The 16,413-nt window shown below is 44.2% G+C and overlaps 1 protein-coding gene across 6 annotated transcripts in view; it reads right to left on the reverse strand.

The window, feature by feature from the left end:
* The window catches only part of CCDC125 (coiled-coil domain containing 125), a 53,831-nt gene that overhangs the window by 8,313 nt on the left and 29,105 nt on the right, over positions 1-16,413 (reverse strand). For 5 of the 6 annotated variants that reach the window (XM_017890615.1, XM_017890619.1, XM_017890616.1 and 2 more), the window contains exons 7-9: positions 9,436-9,551; positions 5,186-5,293; positions 2,543-2,717 (exon numbers count right to left, since the gene is read on the reverse strand). In XM_017890615.1, coding sequence (XP_017746104.1) covers positions 2,543-2,717; positions 5,186-5,293; positions 9,436-9,551 — 399 coding nt within the window. Of the gene's footprint in view, positions 1-2,542; positions 2,718-5,185; positions 5,294-9,435; positions 9,552-14,011; positions 14,105-16,413 lie in introns of all 6 variants that reach the window. The other variant, XM_017890620.1, reaches the window with a different exon arrangement.

Below are 16,413 nucleotides of genomic sequence, written 5' to 3' on the forward strand. Positions count from 1 at the left end.
AAACAAAATGGCTATCTACTATAAAGATTTCATTTTATGATGATGATTATTATTATTTTTTGAGATACAGTCTCTTGCTCTGTCACCCAGGCTGGAGTACAGTGGCGCGATCTTGGCTCACTGCAACCTCCGTCTCCCAGGTTCAAGTGATTCTCCTGCCTCAGCTTCCCGAGTAGCTGGGATTACAGGTGAGTGCCATCATGCCCAGCTAATTTTTGTATTATTTATTTATTTATTTATTTATTTATTTATTTATTTATTTTGAGACAGAGTCTCACTCTGTCGCCCAGGCTGGAGTGAAGTGGCATGATCTTGGCTCACTGCAAGCTCTGTCTCCCGGGTTCACACCATTCTCCTGCCTCAGCCTCCCATGTAGCTGGAGCTAAAGGTGCCTGCCACCATGCCCGGCTAATTTTTTGTACTTTTAGTAGAGACAGAGTTTCACGTGTTAGTCAGGTATGGTCTCTATCTCCTGGCCTCGTGATCCACCGCCTCGCCCTCCAAGGTGCTGGGGTGATTACAGGTGTAAGTCTACCGCGGGGCCCGGCCTAATTTTTGTCCTATTTTTAGTAGAGCATGGGGTTTCTCCATGTTGGCCAGGCTGGTCTCGACTCCTGACCTCAGGTAATCTGCCGTCTCAAGCCTGCCAAACTGCTGGATTACAGGTGTGGAGCCACGCGCAAGTGGCCAGGTTTCTTTTCTTTATTTTTATTTTTTTGAGACGTTTTGCTCTTTCCCCGGGCGGAGTGCGTGGTGCCAATCTCGGCTCACCACAACTCCACTTGCAGGTTCCAGCGATTCTCCTGCTCAGCCTCCCAAGTAGCTGGGACTACAGGCACCTGCCACCACACCAGTAATTTTTGTATTTTTCGTTAGAGGAGTTTCACAATGTTGGCCCGCGGGTCTCAAACTCCTGACCTCAAATGACTCACGCCACTTCCAGCCTCCAAAGTTCTGCTGTGACACCCGCGGCCCGCCGGTTCATTTTAAATTTTTCTATGATGGTGTTCCCTTAAGATCATTTAAAGTTACAATATTATTTTTATGCTTCTAATTCACCTGATATTAAGAGATTATTAGAATTAGTATTATGATCTGCACAGATAGAAAAATTTAGTACTCAGTCATCCTAGAATTTTTCTACAAAAGCATTTAAATATTCTTATAAACTTCACTTGACTCTTTCTCAACTGATAAATGGTTTCAAATTATAATTTGACATTTTAAATTGAAGCAATATGAATTCTACAGAATATTGATAAATAAAATTGATATCAACTAAGAGAAACTAAGATTTCTAAAAAATAACAGCTACTTTGTTTATACTGGAAGATCTACTTCATTTCTCTCATGCTATTTTAATATATTTTTTAATAAACGGATATAATAATACTCAATTGATCATTAACTTTTTTTTTTTTGAGACGGAGTCTCATCATGCCAGTGCAGTGGCATGATCTCAGCTCACTGCAACCTCTGCCTCCTGGGTTCAAGTGATTCTCCTGCCTCAGCCTCCTGAGCAGCTGGGATTATAGGCGTGTGCTACCACGCCCGGCTAATTTTTGTGTTGTTAGTAGAGATGGAGTTTTGCCATGTTGGCCAGGCTGTTCTTGAACTCCTGACCTCAGGTGATCCACCCTCCTCGGCCTCTCAAAGTGCTGGGATTACAGACATGAGCTACCGCACCCGGCCTGGCCATAAACTTTTGATGGGCTCATGAACCAAAACCTAAACCTAAATTTCTGCTTCATTTTTTCTTTTTTTTTTTTTTTTTCTGAGACGGAGTCTTGCTCTGTCGCCTGGGCTGGAGTGCAGTGGCTGGATCTCAGCTCACTGCTGGCTCCGCCTCCCGGGTTGAAGCCATTCTCCTGCCTCAGCCTCCCGAGTAGCTGGGACTTACAGGCGCCCGCCACTTCGCCCGGCTAGTTTTTTGTATTTTTAGTAGAGACGGGGTTTCACCGTGTTAGCCAGGATGGTCTCGATCTCCTGACCTCGTGATCCGCCCGTCTCGGCCTCCCAAAGTGCTGGGATTACAGGCTTGAGCCACCACGCCCGGCCTCTGCTTCATTTTTTCTAAGAATATTTTATTAATTTGTCCAACCTAAGGTTTTTCCTGTATTCCTCAATTTCATTCTCAGACGCATACATTTCAATAAAGTTTAATTAGATAGATCCATTTAATGTCATGTTTCAATGACATTTTTCACATTACTTCCTTCTTGGCAGTCTGCCTTTAATCACCAAGCACTTTTATTATAAAGTTTTTCCACTAAACATGGTCTTATTTAAATGAAACAGAAGAGTACTAGAAAAGGGATATTCCTATTATGTTATGGTTTGTGGATTCCAATAGTTCATCTACACATGTAATATCCAATGACTCCTTTTTTTTCATAGTTGCTAAATATTTAAGTAAACCACAACCATATGTGAAGTTTCAATTATATTTGCCCACACTGGACTAAGTGTGCTTTATCAACTTGTATTATAAACAAAACAACTAAAATTACACCTACTTATTGCCATTATAATTCATAGTTACCATCCTCTTTAAGGTGCTTCCAATTCATCCATTTTGTTGCTTTTTTACACACGTTAGCCATTTGTGTCAATTGTAGTGCCTGGTCATTTTTCCTCATTAATTGTTGCTCAAATGCAATTCTGAAAGCATCTGCCATCACGTAAGCTTCTTCTTTACTCTTCTGCAAAAGTTCCAACTGGTTTTGAAAGAAAGTTTGGGAGGTGTTAGAGGCAAAACCAGAACAATTCTTGCTGAATCAAATTAACACACACAATCTCCCTGCCTAGCACTGGTCTATTGCCTGTGTTTGATCTAGTTTATCTGCTTACACTAATTAATACTTGCTACTTCTGCAGTAGCAGTTTACTCTGATCCAGACGATCAGCAGTTTCCCTTGTGATGCCTGTCAACTGCCTGGTAATCTAACCCCTGGACCTCACTACCCCACGCAGGCCCTGTGTGTGTGTCCTGCTCAAGTCCTGGGAGAAAGGGCCCAGTATGAAAGATAGGAGGATGCCAAAGGCTGCATTTCAACTCAGCTTTGGCCATTCCAGACCACAACACTGAAAATAATGATGAATACTACCTTTCAAATACTTCTCATAGATGACCTTGACTTTGATCAATGTAATCTCATGTTTTCCTTTTTCTTTTCTTGTTCCTTTTTCTTCTTCTCCTTCTCCTTCTCCTTCTTCTTTTTTTTTTTTTTAATGGAGACTCACTTTGTCACCCAGGCTGGAGTACAGTGTCGTGATCTCAGCTCACTACAACCTCCGCCTCCTGGGTTCAAGCAATTCTCCTGCCTCAGCCTCCTGAGGAGCTGGGACTACAGGCACATGTTGCCACGCCTGGCTAATTTTTTGTATTTTAGTAGAGATGGGGTTTCACTGTGTTGCCCAGGCTGGTCTCGAACTCCTGAGCTCAGGCAATCCGCCTGCCTCGGCCTCCCAAAGTGCTGGGTTTACAGGCATGAGCCACTGCGCCCCGCCTTTCTTTTTTGTTTTTGAGACAGGCTCTCTCACTCTGTCACCCAGGCTAGAGTGCAGTGGTGTAAACATGGCTCACTGTAACTGTGACGTCTTAGGCTCAAGTGATTCTCCCACCTCGGCCTCCCAAAGTGCTGGGATTACAGGCATAACCCATTGTCCCCTCATGCTTTTCTTAATGAATGGCTACTGTCCAACTGTTGACTTTCCTATATACTTTAAAGACTTTATTTTGGGCGGGTGTGGTGCCTCATACCTGTAATCCCAGCACTTTGGGAGGCTGAGGCAGGCGGATCATGAGGTCAGGAGTTCAAGACCAGCCTGGCCAACATAGTGAAAGCCCGTCTCTACTAAAAATACAAAAATTAGCCAGGAGTGGTGGCAGGCGCCTGTAATCCCAGCTACTCAGGAGCCTGAGACAGAGAATCACTTGAACCCAGGAGGCGGACGTTGCAGTGAGCCGAGACTGCACCACTACATTCCAGCCTGGGTGACAGAGCAAGACTCTGTCTCAAAAAAAAACAAAAAAACAAAAAAAACACTTTAATTTTTAAAAATTTAATTGTGTCCTATTTTATTCTATTTTAAGTTCTGGGATACAGGTGCAGGATGCAGGTTTGTTACCTAGGTAAACGCGTGCCATGGTGGTTTGCCACACCTAAGGACTTTAAATTCCATACCTTCAATAAAGGTAAAACATTTTAGAATTATGGTCCATGTACTACTGTATTTGTAAGTAAAGACCAAATATAATGGCAGCTATCATTTGAATTAATGTCTGGCATGTTCCTGGTGCTGTGCTAAACATGTTATGTCTATTTCCTCACAACAACCATCCAAGGTAGTTATTACCCTCCACTTAACATAGTAGGAAAACTGAGACCTACCCTGTCCAAAGCCACACAGCTACTAAATGGTGGAACAAAGATGCAAACTTAGGTCTGGCTGGTACAAATGTTCCTTTCACTGTGCCTTGCTGCTGCTGTTCAAATACACTCCATGCTTATCTCTCCATTAATCAGTGTTGCTGATCCTAGTGATTTTAAGCATAAATGTACATTTTCCTTCTATTATATAGTAATTTTAGGGCCATGTACAGATGAGAACAATATAAATTTTAGTAATATTAATTATACACTTAGGCAAACAACTTTAAGCTTCAAATATCATGCCAAATACTTTTTTTTTTTTTTGGAGAAGGAGTTTCGCTCTTGTTGCCTAGGCTGGAGTGCAGTGGTGCAATCTCGGCTCACTGCAACCTTTGCCTCCCCAGTTCAAGGGATTCTCCTGCCTCAGCCTCCCAAGTAGCTGGGATTACAGGTGCCTGCCAACATGCCTGGCTAATTTTTTGTGTTTTTAGTAGAGACGTGGTTTCACCATGTTGGCCAGGCTGGTCTTAAACTCCTGACCTCAGGTGATCTGCCTGCCTTAGCCTCCCAAAGTGCTGGGATTACAGGCGTGAGCCCCTGCACCCTGTCCCAAGCACTATTAATATTTGTATTTTGGAACCAGGTAAACAAAATCCAGTTAATAAGTTGATGCTATCACATAAAAACTAAGCGTAAGCTCCATAGTCAATAACTACTAAAACGAAGTTAATTATTGCAAACATGCCCATTTATTCTGCTATTAACAGAGAAACAAAACTAAAGCTTTTGCTGTTGTGATAATGCAATACCTCTTGTTTGAGCTGAAGAAGCAGTTTCCGAGTGGACGCTGCCATTCTGGCACAAGAACAGGGGTTCCCTCCGGGCCCATGACAAAGGCAGGCTCCGAGGACTGCAAGCTTTAAATTGAAAAACATTGCTCCTGTTACTAAGTGTCGCACTGTTTTAGGTGCACACAAACACAGAGGCATTTATGCACATACTCATGCACACTACTACTCAGGCATCTGATCCAAAAAAACTGGAAAGAAAAATAGAAGAAAGCTGAGACTGGAATCTTAGAACACAAATGGAAATTAACTACAAACAACGAAAAGAATGTCATGACTTGGAACACAAAAGGGAATTTTACTTTCCTTCATCTCACTCTTAAAACCTTTAATCCTGGCACCACTCTCCTATAGGTCTGAGTCCTTGGCAGGAGTTTAGCCTAACAATATGGTTAACACTAACATCCACAGCCCACCTTTCCTGTGACAGTGTGGCCCTGATGCCCGGCATTCACTACTGCCAGTTTCCTCTAAGGAGAGTCATTTACTCAGAAATGACAAGGGAATTTTAATATATCAATGAGAAAAACAGTCATCCCTCCACTCCTAAAAAAATTTTTAAAAATATGATTGATTCCTGTGTAAAAGAATAGAACTTTAGCACCATCCAAACTTATGCCAAGGATGAAGTTAAGCCCTGGAGATTGAGTCAGGCAGCATGTCTGAAATTCTGCTTCTAGATTAGAGAGTAACCCTCTTCCTTGTTGCTCTTGTTCTGTAAATGAGGAGGAGAGACCAGAGACCAGACCTTTCTGCTTCCATCACTGACCTCTGTTATAGATTAGCTGTCTTATTTTCCTATACCTAACTCAGACTAGATGACTCTCAAAAGCACCCCAGGGCTGTTACATTTTCAGTGTGGAATGTTAAATATACCTTCCCCAAAAGAAAACAATCACCTCAACTAATAAGATCTCTGTAACTATGCACTAAACCATACCATCAAAAGATGTTGGAATTCTGTTAAACTTCCCTAAACATTGTCCATATAAGTCAGCCCAAACTTCTACACTTTAGAACACCGAGTTTTTGTTTTTTTCTTTTTTTTTGAGACAGAGTCTCGCTCTGTCACCGAGGCTGGAGTGCAGTGGCGCACTCTCGGCTCACTGCAAGCTCCACCTCCCGGGTTCACAGCATTGTCCTGGCTCAGCCTCCCAAGTAGCTGGGACTACAGGCCCCTGCCACCATGCTCGGCGAATTTTTTTAGTAGAGACGGGGTTTCACCTTGTTAGCCAGGATGGTCTTGATCTCCCGACCTCGTGATCTGCCTACCTTGGCCTCGCAAAGTGCTGGGATTACAGGCGTGAGCCACCGCGCCCGGCCGAAAACACTGACTTCTTTGGAATCTGTGCCTCCCTGGGTGATCCAACCTCAACTTTTGTGCTTGAATAAACTCTTTAAACTAGATTCTGGCCAGGCGTGGTGGCTCATGCCTGTAATCCCAGCACTTTGGCAAGCCAAGGCAGGTGGATGACCTGAGGTCAGGAATTCGACACCAGCCTGACCAACATGGTGAAACCCCATCTCTACTGAAAATACAAAAACTAGTCAGTTGTGGTGGCTCATGCCTGTAATCCCAGCTACTTGGGAGGCTGAGGCAGGAGAATCGCTTGAACCCGGGAAGTGGAGGTTGCAGTGAGCTGAGATTGTACCATTGTACTCCAGCCTGGGCAACAGAGCAAGACTCCGTCTCAAACAGAAAACTAACCACAAATACTTTCCCAACATATTCCAGTATGTACCAATTTCACAGGGGCATCTATACAACATAGTGCACCATATGTTTTATTTTATTCTTCTTTATTTTTGAGACGGAATCTCACTCTGTCACCTAGGCTGGAGTGCAGTGGTGCAATCTCAGCTCCCTGCACCTTCTGCCTCCCAAGTTCGAGCAGAGATTATAGGCATGTGCCAACATACCCAGCTAATTTTTTTTTTTTTTTTTTTTTTTTTTTGTATTTTTAGTAGAGACAGGGTTTCACCATGGTGGTCAGGCTGGTCTCGAATTCCTGACCTCAAATGATCCACCTGCCTCAGCCTCCCAAAATGCTGGGATTATAGGTATGAGCCACTGCAGTCAGCCTGTGCCATATTTATTTATTTATTCTTTTCTTTCCTTACGAGGACTCGGAGTTTTTGCTCTTGTTGCCCGCGCTGGAGTACATGCGTGATCACAACGGCTCACCATGCAACTCAGTCTCCCCCCCAGGTCCCTCCTTTCCTGCCTCCAGCCGTCCGGCCAAGCTACTGGGATTAAAGGCATGCTGGTGCCAACGGACGCAGCAGGCTAACTTGTCTGTATTCTCTTAGCTGAAGACGGCTTTGCTCGCATGGTTGGTCAGCGGCCGGGCTCAACTCCTGCACTTCACGGTGCTCCCACCTGCCTCTGCCTCCAAAGTGCTGGGATTACAGGCATGAGCCACCGCGCCCGGCCCATGTATTTTAAAGTTACATATGGGCTAGGTGTGGTGGCTCACACCTGTAATCCCAGCACTTTGGGAGGCAGAGGCAGGCAGATAGCTTGAGCCCAGGAGTTCGAGACCAGCCTGGGCAACATGAGACCTTGTCTCTACAAAAAAAAAGAAAAAAAATTAGCTGGGTGTGATAGTGGTGTGCACCCGTAGTCCCAGCTACTTGGGAGGCTGAGGTCAGAGGATCACTTGAGCCCACGAGGTCTAAGCTGCAGAGAGCTATGATTGTGTCACTGTACTCCAGCCTGAGCTACAGAGTGAGGCCCTGTCTCAAAAACAAAACCAAACCAAAAAAAAAAAAAATTAAAGTTTTGTGTGGAATTTACTATAAAATTGTTGTCTAAGCATCTTCCCGTTGCTGTACATTTCACATGGATGAGCTGACATAAAATATAATCCTATTTTAGAGGCTTTTCAGAGAGTAAAATTCCACTGCCTCCCTTAGTATAAAGGCCATTTCGGAACATTCTTTCTCACATCAACGATAACCGTGAAGCACGGGGTGAGCTTTCAGTTGAGCTGAATGTACAAACGGTGGATCTGTGGCAGAAAGGTCTTTTCCCTTTTCATTTTCCTACTCCTGATAACCGCCCATGCCTAAGTTGCCAAAAGCAACCAAGACCTGGGAAGGGCCAATATAAATCGCGACAGGCTTCGGCCAGGACCCCTGACTCCCAGTGCTACTTCTTACCTCAGTGCTCCCTCATCAGCTGGGTCAGGGCCCTTGTTCCTGTCTAGCTGGAGGTAAGGCTGGCCCGCAGTCTACTCAAGAGTATCATAAAACAGCCTGTCCCTAAACTTTCTTTAAGCTGTTTCTTGTATTTTTCCTTTTTGCTATTACACTAGTTTTCCACCCATGGCAGCAGAACATGGTGCTCAAAAGCACAGACTCTAAGCTCAGTCTACAGGCTGCAAATCCCAGCTCCACGACATACTAGCTGTGTGACCCCAGGCAAATTACTTAACCCCTCAATGCCTCTGTTACCTCATTTGTGAAGTGGGGATTATAACAGTACCCACTTTATGGGGTAGTTGTGTGGACTAAATATATCAACGTATGTAAAGCACTTAGAACATCTTCTAAACTTGTTCAAGACTTTGCAGGTATTTGCTATTATTATTACCAATTTTCCTAAGTTCTACAATAAGTGCATGGCTGCCCCCTCTCACTCTACTGCTCCATTATTTTTGTTGAGTCCCAGGCCCCTTCTGACCTCATTAGCCAAACTCCCACATTGCCAGCCATTGGCATTGCACCAGCAGATTTTTATTCTGAACCTGGCTTTACCACAGATTGACCTTGCCACCTCAGGAAAGTAACTGAACTAATTTGAGCCTTAGTTTCCTCTTCTCTAAAATGGGGATAATACCTGCTTTGCAGCCCTCACAAGACTCCGATGAAGATCAGATACAACAATGTGTACGAAAGCACTCAAATGGTAAGCCCCGACCCAGGTGTGAGACATTACCAACACGGCTTCTGCTAGAACCGTAAAGATAAGAAATAAACGGGGCAGAAGTGGCCAGCACATTCCCTCATGTCTAACAATGTCCTGTATGAAGGGCATGGAACCAGCAAGATTGGAAGAGCCGACCTGGGCAAACCCAGGGGCCTCTCTCATTCTCATCCTCAAATTGCTAATATGTGCTATCCTAGAACGTGTACACAAGGGCAATGGGGCAAAGAAAAGGAAAGTAGAAAATGTCCCTTCTGTTCAGCTTTTCCACATGCTTACCTACCTCAAGACCTGAAGCCTCTGCAAAGTCACTTTTATCACAGCACATGTTTTCCTGAGCCATCTTCTGCTGTTTGATATCAAGCATGGCAAGGGCCTCCAAATACTGTTGATTCAAAACTAGGAAGGGCCATATGAGAAAATATTCATTATGAAGCCTAACTCCAGCCTCATCCAATCTAGTTACCCCAACATCACATACTCATTTCGTACAAGCAATACACTACCCACCAGATCTGGCTCCATTCAGAAAACCTATCTGATAGAATAGTGAGTATCATATAAGATCATATATATGTAATACTAGATGAGATGATGTCATTTCCATTTATGGAAAAGCATCTTAACTTTGCAACTGAAGTCAGATTCCTATTTCCTCTTGGAAAATTTGTAGGATTTTCCAAAAGGGAATGTGTAAAAGCAAATTATTCAGAGACTTTATGGTTAGTGAGAAAACTGGATGGTGAGATCTCATATATTGTATTCATGTCAAACGTATCAGCTATCCAAGCTCTATCAGGTTTTTATATTAGGAGTTTTCACAAGAAGATCTCAAACCAAACATTTAAAACAAGAGGGGTCCTGCTGTCTACTGGAGAGCAGAAAACAGAGTCTTTTCCCTGTCACTGCAGGGTAGAGTGTTAGGACAGAAGGGGAGGACTCGTGATTGTGAGCAGCTTCTGTCCTGAACTTACCTAACACAGGAGACATCCTTATCAGCTGGAGTCCCTGGTGCTGAGAAGCACCAGCTGTGTGTGCAGATTTCAGCTGGAGGCATTTATACGACTCAGCTAAGACACAGCATAAAGTGCCGCTCTCAGCCCCAGGGCCTAATTTAGAGCTTTTTTTGTCCTTTTCTTCTTTTTTTCCTTTCTTTTCTTTGTTTAAGAGACAGGGTCTTGCTCTGTCACCCAGGCTGGAGTGCAGTGGTCCAATCATAGCTCAGTGCAACTTCAAATTCCTGGGCTCCAGGGATCCTCTCACCTTCACCTCCCAAGCAGCCAGGAAGTTGCAGTGAGGCGAGATTGCACCACTGCACTCCAGCCTGGGCGACAGAGCAAGACTCCCTCTTAAAAAAAAAGCCAGGTGCATGCTACCATGCCTGGCTAATTTTTGTTTATTTTTTGTAGAGGAGAAGTCTTGTTATGTTACCCAAGTTGGTCTCAGACTCCTGGCCTCAAGCAATCCTCTCCCCTTGGCTTCCCATAGCACTGGCATTACAGGCATGAGCAACAGTGCCTGGCTTGTGTTTTGTCCTCTTCAAACCACCTCTTTAATTTCTGCTAAGAAGAAAGAACTAGCCTCTTCTCTAAATTTTTAGGGCTGGATGCAGGGGCTCACACCTGTGATCCCAGCACTTTCGGAGGCAAAGGTGGGAGGATTGCTTGAGCCCAGGAGTTGAGCCCTCACAAAGTTTGGCACCCCCATCTCTACAAAATTTTTTTTTAAATGTTGCACTTTGGGAGGCTGAGGCAGGCGGATCACCTGAGGTCAGGAGTTCAAGACCAGCCTAGTCAACATGGTGAAACCCCGTCACTACAAAAAGACAAAAATATTAGCTGGGCATGATGGCAGGTGCCTATAATCCCAGCTATGCAGGAGGCCAAGGTGGAAGAATCACTTGAACCCAGGAGGAGGTTGCAGTGAGGTGAGACTGCACCACTGCACTCCAGCCTGCATGACAGAGTGAGACTCCATCATAAAAAAAATATATATATATACTTAGATGACTCAGACTCTGTGAACTGATATACTTATCTTTCGATCGCTTTAATAGTGGGCAGTGTGGGACTATATTCGTAGCTGGCAGCCTCGAGAAACTATTATTCTTTTATCTTCTTTCCCTAAACATCCTGAACGAAAAAGAAAGCAACTGGATTTGATTTTCAGTCAAAATCTGGGCATGGTGTTGGGTGTCTGCAATCCCAGCTACTCAGGAAGTGGAGGCAGGAGAATCACTTGAACCTGGGAGGCGGAGGTCATAGTGAGCTGAGATTGTGCCACTGCACTCCAATCAGGGTGACAGAGCGAGATTCTGTCTCAAAATAATAATAATAATAATATTTTTAGTTAGCTGGACATGGTGGAACATGCCTGTAGTACCAGCAGCTTGGGAGGCTGAGGTGGGAGGATCTCTTGAGCCCAGAAAGTGAAGGGTGCAGTGAACTGAGATTGGGTCACTGCACTCCAAACCGGGCAACAAAGCAAGATCCTGTGTGAAAATAAATAAATAAATAAATAAAATATGTAAAAAGTTAACATCACGTCACAGTGACTCACGCCTGTAATCCCAGCACTTTGGGAGGCCAAGGTGGGTGGATCATTTGAGGTCAGGAGTTTGAGACCAGCCTGGCCAACATGGTGAAACCCTGCCTCTACTAAATATACAAAAATTAGCCAGGCGTGGTGGTGGCCATCTGTAGTCCCAGCTACTCGGGAGGCTGAGGCAGGAGGATCACTTGAACCGGGAGGTGGAGGTTGCAGTAAGTTGAGATGGCGCCACTGCACTCCAGCCTGGGCAACAGAGTGAGACTCTGTCCCCCCCCCCAAAAAAAGGCCAGGTGCAGTGGCTCACGCCTGTAATCCTAGCACTTTGGGAGGCCGAGGCGGGCGGATCATGAGGTCAGGAGATTGAGACCATCCTGGCCAAAATGGTGAAACCTCCATCTCTACTAAAAAATACAAAAATTAGCTGGGCGTGGTGGCGTGCACCTGTAATCCCAGCTATTCAGGAGGCTGAGGCAGAAGAACTGCTTGAACCCAGGAGGTGGAGGTTGCAGTGAGCCAAGATTGCGCCACTGCACTCCAGCCTGGCGACAGAGTGAGACTCCATTTCAAAAAAAAACAAAAAGTTAACATCAAATATCTTAGTATCCTGGCATCAACTTTCATCATAAGGTAGATCATTATATAAGAGATATATAACATACAAATTATATACACACATATATATATATATCATTTCTACTTAGGTTCTTCAAATATCAGGTGCTCTACCATTTTGCTTCAAGTGAAAACTAAATAAAAAGGAGAAAATGGGGAGAAATTGCTTAATGGGTATGAGATTTCACTTTGGAGTACTGGAACTGTCTGGAACTAGAGAGAGGTGGTGGTTAGGCAACTTTGTGAATGCCACTGAATTGCTGACTTATTTTCTTGAGACAGTTTCCCTCTGTCACCCAAGCTGCAGTGCAGTGGCACAATCACGGCTCACTGCAGCCTCAACCTCCTGGGCTCCAGCAATCCTCCCACTTCAGCCTCCCAAGTAGCTGGGACTACAGGCCAGTGCCACCACATCTGGCTAATTTTGGTTTTTCTGTTGTTGCTTGTTCGTTTTTTGTTGCTGTTGTTGTTCTTTTGAGACAGAGTCTCGCTGTGTTGCCCAGGCTGGAGTGCAGTGGCACAGTCACGGCTCACTGCAAGCTCCGCCTCCCAGGTTCACGCCATCCTCCTGCCTCAGCCTCCCGAGTAGCTGGGACTACAGGTGCCTACCACTATGCCCAGCTAATTTTTTGTATTTTTAGCGGAGACAGGGTTTCACTGTGTTAGCCAGGATGGTCTCAAGCTCCTGACCTCGTGATCCACCCACCTTGGCCTCCCAAAGTACTGGGATTATAGGCGTGAGCCACAGCACCTGGCCTGTTTGTTTGTTTTTAATAGAAACAAGGTTGGCCGGGTGCGGTGGCTCAAGCCTGTAATCCCAGCCCTTTGGGAGGCCAAGACGGGTGGATCACGAGGTCAGGAGATTGAGACCATCCTGGCTAACACGGTGAAACCCCGTCTCTACTAAAAAATACAAAAATCTAGCCGGGCGAGGTGGCGGGCGCCTGTAGTCCCAGCTACTCGGGAGGCTGAGGCAGGAGAATGGCATAAACCCGGGAGGCGGAGCTTGCAGTGAGCTGAGATCCGGCCACTGCACTCCAGCCCAGGCGACAGAGCGAGACTCCGTCTCAAAAAACAAACAAAAAAAAAGAAACAAGGTTTTGCTATGTTGCCCAGGCTGGTCTCAAACTCCTAAGCTCAAGTTATCCTCCTGCCTTGGCCTCACAAAGTTCTGGGATTACAGGCATGAGTCACTGTGCCTGGCAAGAAGTGTTCACTTTTTTTTTTTCTTTTTTCAGATGGAGTCTCACTCTGTTGTCCACACTAGAGTGCAGAGGCACAATCTTGGGTCACTGCAACCTCTGCCTCCAGAGTAAAAGCGATTCACCTGCCTCAGCCTAATGAGTAGTTGGGACTACAGGTGTGCACCACCATGCCTGGCTAATTTTGTATTTTGCGTAGAAATTGAGTTTCATCATGTTGGCCAGGCTGGCCTTGAACTCCTGACCTCAGATGATCTGCCCGCTTTGGCCTTCCAAAGTGCCAGGATTATAAATGTGAGCTACTGCACTCAGCCAGGAATTGTTCACTTTTAAATAGTTTTATGTTATGTGAATTTCACCTTGATAAATTTTCTTAAATTTAAAAAACCTAAATGATACATTTATTCCCTCTATTATGCTTAATGTATATTATTTCAAAATACTAGCATGTTATCTTTATTGATACATGTGCTCTTAATACAAAATCATCATTACCTGCATTGTCAGACTTTAGCATTTTAATTTCTTCTGTTTTCACTTTCAAATTCTCTTTGAGGACTGCATTTTCACAGTTTAGCCTGGAAAAAAGTAGCCTTCAAATAACTAAAACATTAAAACTTCCTTGCTGAGTGAGAATATTTTATTGCCATAATTGGAACACAAAATCTAAATATAGTTTTCCTACTTCAAAATAGTCTGGAATTTACATGTATCACAAAATAAAACAATTTAAAGGAATGTGGTAAGATTTTTTTTTTTTTTGAGATGGAGTCTCACTTTTGTCATCCAGGCTGGAGTGCAGTGGCACAATCTCAGCTCACTGCAACCTCCACCTATTGGGTTCAAGTGATTCTCCTGCCTCAGCCTCCCAAGTAGATGGGATTACGGGTGTCTGCCACCACACTCAGCTAACTTTTGTATTTTTAGTAGAGACAGGGTTTCACCATGTTGGCCAGGCTGGTCTTGAACTCCTGACCTCAAGTGATCAGCCTGCCTTAACCTCCCAAAGGGCTGGGATTACAGTTGTGAGCCATAACGCCCAGCCAAGATTTTAAACATCCTCTTTTTTTTCTTTTTGAGATGGAATCTCATTATTTTACCTAGGCAGGAGTACAGTTGTATGATTTCAGCTCACTGCAACCTCCATCTCCCAGGTTCAAGTGATTCTCTTGCCTCAGCCTCCTGAGTAGCTAGGATTACAGATGCCTGCCACCACACCCGGCTAATTTTTGTATTTTAGTAGAGAAGTGGTTTCACCATGTTGGCCGGGCTAATCTCAACCTCCTGACTTCAAGTGATCTGCCCGCCTCGGCCTCCCAAAGTGCTGGGATTACAGGCGTGAGCCACCGCGCCCAGCCTAAACATACTCTTAACCCTTCTTAGTTGAGACATAATCAGAACCAGAAATATTTCTAAGCCATCCGTTTTGCATACTCATTCTCTTTACTTAATAACCATTTGAATATCAACTATATGCTTAGGTCACCTTCAGAAACTTACATACATAGGTCCTCATGTAAACTATGGACTTCGGGTAATAATGATATATCAACATTGGTTATAAAAAATGTACCACTCTGGTGGGGGATGTTGTTAGTGGGGGAGGCTGTATATATGGGAAATCCCTGTACCTTCTGCTCAATTTTGCTGTGAATCTATAACTGCTCTTAAAAAAACAAAACAAAACAAAACAAAAAAAAACCAACAAAGTATTTCATAAAAAAAAGATACATAGAGTACACCTATGTTCATAGCAGCATCATGCAAAATAGCCAAAAGGTAGGTAACTCAAGTGTCCATCAAGAATGAATGGATAAACAAAATGGCATACATACCTAACATGGAATATTATTCAGTCCTTTTTTTTGGGGGGGGGAGATACAAGGTTTCGCTCTGCCCAGTCTCAGGTCCGTGTAGCCTCTACCTCTTGGGTTCAAGCAGTTCTCCTGCCTCAGTCTCCTGAGTAGCTGGGATTACAGGTGCATGCTACCATGTCCAGCTAATTTTTGTATTTTTGGTAGAGACAGGGTTTCACCACATTGGCCAGGTTGATCTAGAACTCCTGGCCTCAAGTAATCCGCCTGCCTCACCCTCCCAAAGTGCTGGGATTATGTAGAGAGTCAAAAGCCAGAGGATCGTGACAACTAGGCTATATGATCAAACAGCAAACTGTTCATCATGAATGCAGGATGTAGGCAAACTCAACACCTGCAACTGCCACCAGAAGGTTTGCTGAGGGCAGTCACTCTCTGGTGCTGTGCTCCTTGAGGTTATCTACTGGAACATCTGGAGACTACTGTTCAAAGAATGCAGTTGTGCAAGCCTGCACCGAGTTAAGCAGCTGACTGACAACCACCTCCTCCCTATCTCCTTTACTCAATAAATATGAATGGCGCTAAAAGCTCAGAGCCCTTGTTCACTAGAGCAAGGAGCCCCCTGACCTTCTTCCAAACATACTCTTTTGTCTTTATTTTTATTCCCACATTCGTCCCCCTTTGTTCAGTCCAACAGGGATTGGGGCCACGATAGGATTACAGTTGTGAGCCAAGACGCCCAACTGTAATGACTGACTTTAGAGAAAATGTGTAATTTAAAGTTATTAATAAACTCATACAAATAAAAGAGTTGTTCCAAAGAAATTTTTTCTCTCTTTGGAGCTGATTGTCAGAATATAAAAATTTACCATCTTAACCATCTTATTTTCATCTTTTTTTTTTTAACAAGATGAGGATCTTGCTATGTCATCTACGCTAGTTTGGAACTCCTGAACCAAAGCAGTCCTCCCACCTTATTCTCCCTAAGTACTGAAATTACAGGTGTGAGCCATCATGCCCAGCTCCTCAAAAGATTTTGTTTGAAAACAACAAATAGTTCCAATTCTAAAATAATTCTTGGCC

The sequence above is a fragment of the Rhinopithecus bieti genome, unplaced genomic scaffold (genome assembly GCF_001698545.2).
Source record: "Rhinopithecus bieti isolate Rb0 unplaced genomic scaffold, ASM169854v2 scaffold_18354, whole genome shotgun sequence".
Lineage (NCBI taxonomy): Eukaryota > Metazoa > Chordata > Mammalia > Primates > Cercopithecidae > Rhinopithecus > Rhinopithecus bieti.